This window comes from Balaenoptera acutorostrata, chromosome 4 (genome assembly GCF_949987535.1).
Source record: "Balaenoptera acutorostrata chromosome 4, mBalAcu1.1, whole genome shotgun sequence".
Lineage (NCBI taxonomy): Eukaryota > Metazoa > Chordata > Mammalia > Artiodactyla > Balaenopteridae > Balaenoptera > Balaenoptera acutorostrata.
This window is the reverse complement of record NC_080067.1, coordinates 110,930,429-110,943,136: the sequence shown is the minus strand read 5'-3', so window position 1 is coordinate 110,943,136 and position 12,708 is coordinate 110,930,429. Positions and strand designations below refer to the sequence as shown.

Sequence of the window (12,708 nt, the reverse complement as noted above, 5' to 3'; positions counted from 1 at the left end):
CATTTCTCTTATAATTAGCGATATTGAGCATCTTTTCGTGTGCCTGTTAGCCATCTGTATGTCTTCTTTGGGAAAATGTCTTTTCAGGTCTTCTCATTTTTTGATTGAATTTTTTTTTTAAATTGAGTTGTGTGAGCTGTTTGCATATTTTGGATATTAATGCCTTGTTGGTCGCATCATTTGCGTATATTTTCTCCCATTCCATAGGTTTTTATCCTTTTGTCGATGGTTTCCTTTGCTGTGCAAAAGTTTTTAAGTTTAGGTCCTATTGGTTTATTTTTGCTTTTATTTCTTTTGCCTTAGTGGCCATGCTAAATTGAAGTCAGATGCAGATTTTTGCTTAGCCCATGCTAGTTAAGACATTGTCATGTGCACACACATCTGTGGATATCACCAGCTGCAGGCAAACGAAGATATTTGTTCACCCAACATGTTCATTTGATATTCATATACATTTCCATATATTTTGGGGTTCCCTTGTCTGTGTGCCAATTTTAATGTTTATACAGGGAGCATTTAGTATATTACTCTCCCTAGTGAGTTTGGAATCAAAGGAAAAATTGACAGGTACCAAAATTGATCTAAAGCCTTTAAAATGAGCCTACTACTTACCTTTGGACCTACTTAAGAGAAAAGTTGGGTCTTTAAGTTGATACTCAGCCAGCCACAGGGAGGACTCTGGCCTGCCTCATACCATATGGATGCAACATACTCAAGAAGAGAGATGAGAGTCTTCTGGGAGTGATACTTTTCACTGGTTTTCCACCAATGCTCTTTTTCTGTTCCAGGGTGTTATTTCTGATCTCACATTGTATTTAATTATTATTTCTCCTTAGTCTGTTTCATTCTGTAACAGTTCTTCAGTTTTTCCTTTCATGACCTTAACATGTTTGAAGAGTACTGATCAATTTTTTTGGTAGAATATCCTACAATTTGGGCTTGTTTGATGATTTCTCATGATTGGAATGAGTTTATGCATTTTTGGCAAAAGTACCACAAAAATGCTTTTGTATTTCTTGGAGCTTCATATCAAGAGATTTATGGTAATAATATGCTTTATTACTTATTGGTGATATCACCTTGATGACTTTGTTAAGTTTGTGTCTGTGGGGTTTCTCCACTCTAAAGTTGCTATCTGTTTGTAGCTGATAACGGTCTTGCGGGAGATGCTTTGAAACTGCAAATCCTGCATCTCCTCAAACTTTTCACCCACTAATATTAGCATTGTTGCATGGATCTTGTCTGCAACATTCATTGCTGTGTACAGTATTGCCTAATGGTGATTCTCTATTTCTCTCTTTTGTTCTATGTTTATTAATTAGTCTTCTTCTGTGAGGAAGAGCTGTCTCTTACACTTATTGATTAATTTGATTATTTGTAGGGACTCATGGATATTTATCTGGTTCCATGGATTAAAGTCCAATACTATCATCATTTATTTTGTTGCTCAAATTGTTCTAGCTTTAACTGCTTGGAGCACCTTCAGGTTGGCTCCCGTGTTCTTATATTCCATCACTGTTTCAGCATTTCATTACTTAGTCCTATCTTGGTATTTTCCCTGTTGCATCCCTGCTGGAGGAGGGCTTGAGCAGCCCAAGTTCCTTGTGCCTGAGGAGCCCCAATTTCCTCATATTGGAGAATAGTGTTTAGAAACCAAGATTTGGGCCCTAAGTGTGTATTGCTACTGAGGTGTCATTGCTCTGTGGCCCTCTCAATGGACAGAGCTAGGAAAATATATATATATATATATATATATATATATATATATATATATATATAGTAGGTATATTACAAATGAATAACCTAATCATACTGGAAGGGGGTGGGGAAAAGGCTAACTTAATGTTTCTTACAATGTTTATTTTAGGTATTTAGAAGATTAACAAGATTTATTCAGTGCATAGATTGGCATGTATTATAGGCATTTTTTGAAGCTCTTAGAATGGAAGGTAGTTGTGATGTGGCTAATCACATACGATCATGGCCATGGTTTGTAAATCAGATTTTAAAAGTGGGTGGATTCACTGTAAACAAGTAATGAAATTAACATTAGTGAACAGCTCCACTGACAACTGTGAAGTGTTTGATATAATGAAAGTTGATGCCAATGGGAGGTTTCAGGTAGGAAAATGACAGGGATGTGAATGGCCAGCTAACAGAAGTAAAGTCATGTGTGATAACTGTGTTAATGATCTAGTCTATTATTACCTGGGTTTAGAAATCAAGAGGATTGTTTGCTCAGTGACAAACTAGTGTTTGGTAGTCTTCATTGTTACATTAGAAAAAAGGAGAATTCACTTAAGAAACAGATAATCATATTTTAGTCAATCACTTTATGTGATACTTTAGGGGTTCCTAGACTGCTACGTTTGTATTATTTTTATACATTTGTGTATTAGGCAGCTCTGGCTGCCATAACAAAATATCACAGACTTGGCAGCTTAGACAATAGAAATTTATTTTCTCAGTTCTTGAGGCTAGAAGTCTGAGATCAGGGTGCCAGCATGGTCGAGTTCTGGCAAAGACGCTCTTCCTGGCTTACAGACTGCTGCCTTCTCTCTATGGCCTCACCATGGCCTTTCCTCAGTGCATGCATGTAGAGGGACAGAAAGATCTCTCCTCTCTTCCTCTTGTTATAAGGCCACCAATACTATCTGATTAGGACCCCTTCCTTATGACATCATTTAACCTAAATTACTTCCTAAGAGTCCTATGTCCAGATACTGTCACACTGGGGTTAAGACTTCAATACATGAACTTTAGGAGGACACATTTCAGTCTGTAGTAATTTGGATGATGTTCTTAAGAATGTAATTATACAGCAGTTCTTTACATAGTAACAGTAAAAACTGTTACTTATTAGAATACCAAAGAAAGTGACAAATGTAAGATGTGTTGCTCACTGCACAGTGACCTGGTAGAGCACATTCAGATTATGATGTCATGGTATCAGCTGTCATTACCTGAGTGCTTATGATAACAGTTATAATGCAGGAGAAAACTTTCAAAGTAAAAAGACAATGTAATGTATAGTTTTACATATTTTAAGGAAAATATTTAAAAAGTAGTGTTATAGTGAATGTTATAGTGAATTATTAGTGTCTGGCATGACATTAAACAGTGTAAGAAGATACAGTCAGCCGTCTATATCTGTGGGTTCCACATCTGTGGATTCAACCAACCGTGGATCAAAAATACTTGGAAAGAAAATTCCAGAAAGTTCCAATACACAAAACTTGAATTTGCTATGCGCTAGCAACTATTTACATAGTATTTACATTGTATTAGGTATTATAAGTAATCTAGAGATGATTTAAAGTATACGAGAGGATGTGTGTAGGTTATATGCAAATACATTATTTTATATAAAGGACTTGAGCATCTGCAGATTTTGGTATGGGGTGGGGGATCCTGGAACCAATCCTCCACAGATACTGAGGGCCAACTGTATGTAAATTTCAGCCAGTTTTGTTTATGTCCCTTCAAGGGTATTGTGGGAAACCTACTGGAGGTGTTGTGCACTAGTACTTTTATTGTGTTAGGTTTGGGCTCAGCTGGATCAGGCAGGGTATTAATAGCCGAATCTTGGTGAATGAGGGAAGCTACAATGAGAATAGAACCTGAGAAAGTAGAAAGCTTCTCTTCTAAGGAGGTAAACCCAGCCCATAAATAGGAAGTGAATAAGGTTGTAAGTAGAAATGTATTAGGGCAAACTATTTGGGATTAAAGGTAGAAAAAATGTGAGTCTGTTAGGTACCTGTTCTTTATGTGGCACCAGAATGGTGTTGTGGGGGCCAAAAAGAGGCAATAAAGGTGGTCAAACACTTTAGTGAAGAGAAAATTTAAAGCCAGGAAACCACCATTTATCTAACCTTCTTCTCCTCTTCTTTTTTTTTTTTTTTTTTTTGCCTGTGGTGGTTTGGAAAAATTTGTCCTACTTGGAGTCATCATAGTTACTAGTAGTTTTTACTTCCCAGCTAGTAAGGACTACTAGATACAGAAGGGGGATACAAGTTCACAGAGCTAATACTCTGTTGCTTTCTTCTTTATCCATACATGTTCCTAGAAACATTGGAGACATGCTAGACACCTGGTAATGCAATTTGGAATTGTCAAACAACTGTGAAGGGTCTGGGATTTTATCTAAGGTAGATTGCCACAGTTTCACAAATGCTGGCCCAAGACATGAAACTCCTGGGTCAGAGAGAGCAGACTCTGTTACTCATGGCACAGCAAGCAGCATGTGCTTCAAGTTCATGATGGTTCCCTTTGCCCCTCAAGTGTCACAAAGGTGATGTGAGTGGCCCAGGTGGATCCTGAACTCATAGTAAGTTTATATCACAGCTTACGAACCCCAAGCTTAGGGAGTCCTAATCTTTTATAATGGTCTGCAAGCATATCTGCCTGACCTTTGCTCCAGAGAGACACATTGCTTTGGACAGGGGCATCATGGATATCATCTCTATTTTTCAAGGCTGTTTCCTATAAACATCTTTGAAAGGATGAAGGCAGTCAGGGCCTCTTTTAAAAAACTGTGGAAATACAAGAGACTCATGGAAAATTATCTCCAACAGGAAGTGATTAGTATGAAAAGTCCTTGAGCTCTGAATGTTCTTGGCTTTTCTACTCTGCTCTAGTTTTACCAGCTTTTAAATCAGGAGCTGGCAAACTTTTTCTGTAAAGGGTCAGATATTAAATATTCTAGACTTTGTGAGCCATATGATTTCTGTCACAACTACTCAACCTGTTGTAGCAGGAAAGCAGCCATAAATAATATGTAAATGGATGAACCTGGTTATGTTTCAATAAGACTTTATGGACATTGAAATTTGAACTTCATGTGATTTTCATACATCACAAAATGTTTTTTTCAACCACTTGAAAATGTAACATCCATTTCTTAGCTTGTAGGTCATGCAAAAATGTGTAGCAGGCTGAATTTGGCCTATATGCCATAGTTTGCCAACCTGTTTTATAAGATGAATTTCTAGAATATAATAGTTTTAGTACAGCAGTCTTGCATATGAGAGATCATAATTAACATTTTACAGCAATTGATAGTTCTAAAATGTTTTCTCATAAATTATTCCCAATTTAGCTTCAGAGTAAATCTGCAAGATAAACATTATTATCTCCATTTTATGGTGAGGAAACTAATGCATAGAGAAGGAAGATGACATACCCAATTCATAAAACTAGTTAAGTGACAGAGCCAAGACTGATTTTATTCTGTATTCTTTTCTCCTCAGTATGGTACAGTTTAAACTTTCCTAATCAGTATCACACCACTATAATACTCATTTGTTGCCAGAATGTTTAGAGTTCAGTCTTGTAAATAATAATGATAATAATAATGCATGCTCATTTCTAATTTTCTTTATTACTATAGTCTACTGTCTAGCTATTTTAATGTTTGATAATCGGCATTTTGACAAAAACTAGATATAGGATGTGAAGGCATTTGTTACAACATTTGGTAAAGATTTGGCAGTTGAACCGTGTGGTCATTTATATACTATATTTCTTTTCCACGTTTTCAAATAATAGTTCATTTTATTTTCAGATGTATACCATGAAACTAAACAATAAAGAACTTTTTCCCCCTCCTAAATCATGTGTTCATGCTGAACTAATGTTTTAATTTATCTGGTAAGTTTTATCCAAATTTAACATTTTCTCTAATAATGTACTTTTTGGATTGCTTCCCTATCAGGTGGTTGAAGATTATGCTGGAAGATGGCAGGTCCCTTTGCCACAGCTTCAGGTTCTTCAGACTGCACTTTGCTGTTTTACATCAGCCAGTGCATCATTCCCAGATGAATGTGAGCACGTACAATATGTTTTGAGTAGCCTTGCTTTGTAAGTACTCTTTACTTCTTATGAAAGTATTTTCTTGATATATTTGAGAACTGGTTTTTGCTTATTTTCTCTGCAGAAGGAACCTTTCCTAAAGTCTTCCCTCAAAAAGATTTCTATTTCTTCATTTAAGTGTTTAGGTTTAATTTTGAACATTTAACCACAATTTTGCTTTTAGCTTTAGAGTTAAGTGGAATTGTTATATAGATTCTTAGGTTTACTACTGGCACTTTCCTTTCCTTTTTAATTCCCCAGATTCCCTTGGCAAACTTTAATGGTAAATCCCAGCAGCAATTGAGGCCATCATAGTTAGCAGAGGGATCTTAAATCGAGCCAGAAAGAGGTTAGGAAACTTTGGTTTTTAAAAATACTTGTAAAGGACTTTGCGCTAAAGATCACAAACTGAGCACTTGTATTTATCCTTTTTGCCCTCCTAGATCCTACTAAAATAGTAAAGAAGTAAAAGAGGGAAATACAGTGAAAAGAAAATAGAGAAGAGTTATCAGTGAATGAAAAGATCTCAACAACTTTCTTTGGGAAAGAAAACAGATAGAGGAGTGTCTTTGAAACATGTCAGAGCAAGTCACAACTTAATTTTTTTTTTTTTTGTTCCTCACATTACACTCACATCACATTAGTGGGTTGTGAATTCATTTATCAACATTACAAAATACAATAGAAAGTATCAGTGTGTCTCATGGGATAAGTATTATTTTGTGAAACTCTTGTTTTATATATTTACTTTTATGTAGGTGTATATACTTTATTATTTGTAAAACATTTTTTGAAACTCTGGGTAGCATATAAAACAAAATTATCCTCTGCCTTATAAGATAGGAAGACCATCTGTCCTGCCTCCTTCCCCTTGGAATCCTAGGGAGGTATAGAATTTGAACATTCAAGGTATGAAATAGAGAGTAGGGAATGAGACACTTCAGGAGAATGCAGATAAAGGAGTTAATTGCAGTTTTTTCATTCAGGCCATTCACCAAACCCTAGGGCCTGGGTAGGGTGGGGAAACAGCATTGATACTTTCTTTTTTTCACTAATGAAATTAAATGACTTTGGAGCAGTGACCTTTGTATTCTGGCAATTAAGGGTTCTTCTTGAGACAGCTACCTAATCACTTAATTACCCTAAAGAAAAACTTACCAGTCACCAAACTCTAGACATGCTCACAGGGCTCCCAATTAAACTGCTTGTGGCTTTATTCTTAGATATTAATGGATATTCAAGAATCATCATACATTTGGGGAATGCCTTCAACATGAAAAAAATACAATGAAAACAAACTAAAAAAAAAAATTCTGGAAGAAATACTGTTAAGGTTGAAAACAAAAAATTTAAAGGAGAAATATAAAATCTATAATTAGCATTTTCAGAGAGTTGAGAAGATTTGTAGGACATTAAAACATCAACATATCATGCTGTGTGACAGGAATAAAGAGATACCAAAAATAAGTTTGTGGAAATTAAAAAAATGTGATGGTTAAAATTTAAAATTCTGTAGGAAAGTTGCAAGGTAAAGTTGAAGAAATAATCCAGAATGTAAAACAAAACCAAAGTGAAGGAATGCTCAGAAAAAAACTGATACAGTGACTTCGTGTAGGAGGTTCATTATTTAACTAGCTGAAGTTCCAGAAAAAGAATTTAGAGAATATATGTTGGAGGAAATTTTCAAATAAATATATAATAAAAGAATTTCCCAGAAATAAAAGTCATAAACTTCCAGACCGAAAGAGCCCAAGAAGTGCTCAGCACAATGAATATAAAAAATACTCAGCTAAATACATCATTTTGCAATTTGAAAATACCAAGAATGAAAAAACAGATTTGAACACCTTCTAGAGAGAAAAAACTAGGTCACCTACAAAGGAACAAACATCAGCTTGATATTGGTTTTCATACAACCAACAGTGGGTGGTAGAATATAATGAATCAATGTCTCTGAAGTTTTGAAGAGAAATTATTTTCAGTGTAGAATTTTATACTCATTCAAACTGTCAGTGAAGTGTGAGAGTAGAAACAATATTTCCAGGCATGTAAGGACCTAGGAGATTGATTTGTCCACATACTCTTTCTTGGGAAGTTATTAAAGAATGTACTCCAGAAAAATGGGGTATAATATAAAAAGACCAGATGACAATGGATCTAGAAAACAGTAGCTTTTACTTAAGATAGACGGAAGAGAAGTTCCAGGGTCACTGCTAAATAGTAAGTCTTACAGATATGTCACCTCCAAGAGGGGAATATCCAGTAAAAATGGAGACTTGAAACTAACCTTGAGCATTTGGAACCATTTAAGGTAGTGATAAAAATAGACAAGGCAAAGGAAATAAAAAAGCAATTAGAAAAAATAATCTGAATAGGAAAGGACACAGAGTCATAGCAAACTACTTAGATATGCACTGAATGTTATTTATATATAGTTTTCTTCATGTAAATGATGCTTATTGACTTCAAACTTTTAAAGCACAAAAATAATTATCGTTACAGAACCGAGGACAATTATTAACCTTTCAATATAAGACTATTTGATGGAAATTGCAAGTTGAAAGTGAAGGACAAGGGCACTAATATCCTTCCTTAAAATTCTTATTTTACAAAATGGAGTGTCAGTACATGAAACCATAAATAAAGGTGTAAGTAAAGTTACAAAGATAAATAATAGAGGAAGTAATAATGAATAACTGTTGGGAGGATGTACTTGTTTGAGGAGTTTAATTATCTTCTATCACAGCAGGAAGTTGAGATAATATTTAAAATTGGTAAATCAAGAAATACTAGCAAAGCTTATTATCACCAGCTATTAAAAATACTGAAAGTTGTTAACTCTGGGTCATTGGCAGTGAGAGAGAGTGTTGAAGCCTTTCTATACACTTAGCATTTTTAAATATTGAAGGTGTGTAAATTTAATATATGTGAACTTTTATGTTTTTTTGATTTACATATATGCATAAAAATTTTAAAGAGTGCATGTACACTGTGCTTCTTTAAAAGTTTATATATATTTAAAGTTGTAGAAGCTATGTGAAGTGATGGATATGTTAACCAGCTTAATTGTGGTGATCATTTCACCATGTATCAATTTGTATATCTTAAATATATACAGTTTCTATTTGTCAATTATACCCTAGTAAAGCTGAAAAAAAATTACGGGAGGGGAAAAGAGTTTAGAATATAACGTTATTTAGACTTGTAAGAGGACAGCAGTTTTAAAAATATATGTATTATTTTTAAAAAATAGATTTTTTTTGCGATGCCTAAATGAATATGGGATGTATTAGGACTTCTTGATTATAATTGACAAATCCTACCCAGCCTAGTTTAAACAAAAAGAGAAGGGCTTGGAGGGATTTATTAGGTGACTCAATCATGGAAAAGCAAGGAGTAGAACTAGTTTCAGGATTTCCCGAATCTAGAGAATAAAATATCTAGAATTGTTCTCTTCCTTTCCATCATTCCTTTTTTGGCTTCATTCTCTCAGGGCTGTTAACAATTCTGGGATTAAGTTTACTTTATTAACCAAGGGAGAAGAAACCCTCTGCTCCCACTTCTATTCCCCAAAATATTTTGGGAACTCAGGCCTGGCTGAGGTTATGTGCCTATTGCTTGAACTAATCACTCTGTTGAGAAGAGTATGGTAAGATTTTTGGCTATCTGATAGCAAGCCCACCTCATGGCTAGGGGAAAGGAGGATACTACATTGGCAGCCCTGCGAGGACCATGGAAATGTTGGAGGGATAAGCAGTTTCCTCAAGAAGTGAATGTGGTAATGTGAAGGAGAGCTGGCTGGCTAAGTAGACAAAAATAATGGATGTCACTACAAAGAATATTTTTATATGATATTTTGAAAGCTACCGAAGCAGTTTCAATTATTCTCTGCTGATTTCTGAGGAAAATAAATAAGTATTAAAAGAAATACATTATTTGTAAGCAAGAAGTATTGTTCTTGATTCAGTGCCTATTTGGATATTTCCCCCTTTTCATCTGTATAATCTTATTAACTTTTGTGTTGTAATGTGAAAATGTTTTTAAGGCTTTCAAAAGTACTTTTTAAAAAAAAATCAAGTCATTTGTTGACTTACGTTTCACTGCTTGCTCCCTTTTTTTTTTTTTTTTACTACTGCTCATGAAAAGAATAATGTATTAAGCAAAGGTAAATCTTATCTAAGATGGACAGCGCTGGGCAAAAGAAAGTAAATTATCTTAGTGGTTTGTTAAATAGTAATGTTTCTTATAAAGAAAACTTTCTGCATTATTTGAATTTACTTTAGTGGAAAAGATAGTGGTACTTTTTTTTTTTTTTTTTTTTTTTAAATATTTGATTAGCACTTAGCACAAGGCCTGGCACAGAATAAGCATTTAATACTTAGTTATTATTAATGATACTCCATTTTTTTAAAATATTAATTAATTAATTAATTTAGGCTGTGTTGGGTCTTCGTTTCTGTGCGAGGGCTTTCTCCAGTTGCGGCAAGTGGGTGCCACTCTTCATCGCGGTGCGCGGGCCTCCCACTATCGCGGCCTCTCTTGTTGCGGAGCACAGGCTCCAGACGCGCAGGCTCAGTAATTGTGGCTCACGGGCCCAGTTGCTCCGCGGCATGTGGGATCCTCCCAGACCAGGGCTCGAACCCGTGTCCCCTGCACTGGCAGGCAGATTCTCAACCACTGCGCCACCAGGGAAGCCCGATAATGGTACTTCTAATACCAGAAGAAAAATGGGGAAATGGCCGTATGGTGGTGCCATTAAAAGAGTTAGTGAGTCTGGAACAGTGTTCTATTTTATTGAAATATTTAAGCCAGAAAATTCTTCTAACAATTATTCCATAATTATTCATTCATTCATTCTGTAAATCTCTGTGCTTGGTTCTAGAGATAAAATAGAAAATAAGATTGGTGAGTCCTTGTTTTAAAGACCTTACAGAGCTAAAAGATATTACACAGGCAGCTCCACTAGTATGTATTGTTAAGTATGAAAGAATTATAGGGTACAGTGAGAGAGTTTAACTGGGGACCTTTCCCTGTCAGGGAAAATTTGCTCGGTGAACTAAAACTTGAGCTGAGCTATGAAGGAATGATGGGAGTAAATTAGATGAAGGAGCAAAAGAGACTCCCAGGAATGGCAAACAGAATGTTCAAGGTGCCTGGACAGGATGTCAGGTTATTAATGGATTTCATTATAACTCATATCTATTTGTAGAATTCTTGTTTATGATATATATAGTGTATTTTAAAAGTTTTATTCACTTAAAAAATATATAGGTGAGCTAAAGAAGTAATGTTTATAACATTCTGTCTCATGCTAATATATATATGTATAATATATGTGTATAAAATATATGTTATATGTTAAGCATAAAACTACTATATTCTCTGGTAGTTTTGTCTGGTCTGTATATCTACCTTCATAAAAACCTATACCCACCTTGTAAATCAATACGTATGTGAAGATCTGCCTTCTGTAGACTGGGAGATTCTAAAAACTACACTTTTTCCAAGATGTTCTTTACAGAGAAGGAAACTGGATTCTGTTTTTATTCATACCTGAGTGTTTTTTAAAATTTTATGGAAATGAATAGTTATGTAGAGAATTGTCTTAAATTGACTAATTATAATTTTACCTGGGTTGACTCTCCTTGTAAGCTGTATTTTCTAAAGAAATGAAGATTTTGCTGTGTATGTATGTATGTGTTGGTACTAAAAAGGACCTCAAATTAATTCCTTTTTTATAGATAAGAAAACTGAGGCCTGAGAAGTTAGGGGGCTTTTGCAAATCTGAGTTACTTAAGTTCTGACTGTTTATTTTTCCTGTTGTTTTCTTGTTTTAGATTGGTTAAATACTGATTTCTAAGTTTTCTAGGTAGAGCAAAGTCAAACACCCTGAAACTAAGCGGACCTTCAGGCAGAGAACATAGACTTTATAAGTTTTACATAAAAGCAAGCTTTAATGCTGCCTTTCTAGCCTCTTTTAGCCAGGTGGAAAGTAAACGTTCATAGATTTCAGCATTCCAGGCAGGGTTCAGTAATGGAAGTAGTAATTTGCCTGGCAGCCGTTAGGTCCACAAGGACCCATACAGTCCACTGAAGGAGGGAACAGTTCAGCTAGTAGCATTTAGTATATGCAGTGGCAAACACTAAAAGTATATATGTCAAGTTGCATAGGGAGAGAAGACCAAAGGGCCTTCTTTTTCATGGAACTAAGTGGGTATACTCAGCCTCTTGTTTAGAGTGACTAGACAATCATGGGCCACACGTATTACATGAGAGATCAGTGACCCTTTCTGATTATGTTGCTGAATTGTACCATATTTCATCGAATTTGTGCCTAACTTCAGTCTTTACTATATTAAACCATGTTTTATTCGATTACATTTATAACTTAAGTCCAGGCTTCAACTAATTTAGGAGACAGCCTAGAAATCAGAGGAAGAAAGGCTAATTCTAAAGTGCCATTTTTTTCAGTGGTGCCAGGCCCCCCAAAAGGTGTTAGTCTTGTAGGCCCCAATCAGTACGTATATCCTTTCTCTACAACATGTAACAACTCTTATTACTTCCTGACTCTTCAATTATTTTTTTTGAATTTTATTTTATTTATTTTTTTATACAGCAGGTTATTAGTCATCCATTTTGTACACATCAGTGTATATATGTCAATCCCAATCTCCCAATTCATCACAGCACCACCACCACCATCCCCGCCGCTTTACCAGCTTGGTGTCCGTACGTTTGTTGTCTACATCTGTGTCTCAGTTTCTGCCCTGCAAACCGGTTCACCTGTACCATTTTTCTAGGTTCCACATATATGTGTTAATATACGATATTTGTTTTTCTCTTTCTAACTTACTTCAC

General features: G+C 35.2%; 1 protein-coding gene across 2 annotated transcripts in view; it reads left to right on the top strand.

Annotated features, from left to right (window-relative positions):
- The window catches only part of ZNF654 (zinc finger protein 654), a 94,103-nt gene that overhangs the window by 16,561 nt on the left and 64,834 nt on the right, over positions 1-12,708 (top strand). For both annotated transcript variants that reach the window (XM_057545101.1, XM_028164675.2), the window contains exon 2: positions 5,714-5,859. In XM_057545101.1, coding sequence (XP_057401084.1) covers positions 5,714-5,859 — 146 coding nt within the window. The remainder of the gene's footprint in view (positions 1-5,713; positions 5,860-12,708) is intronic.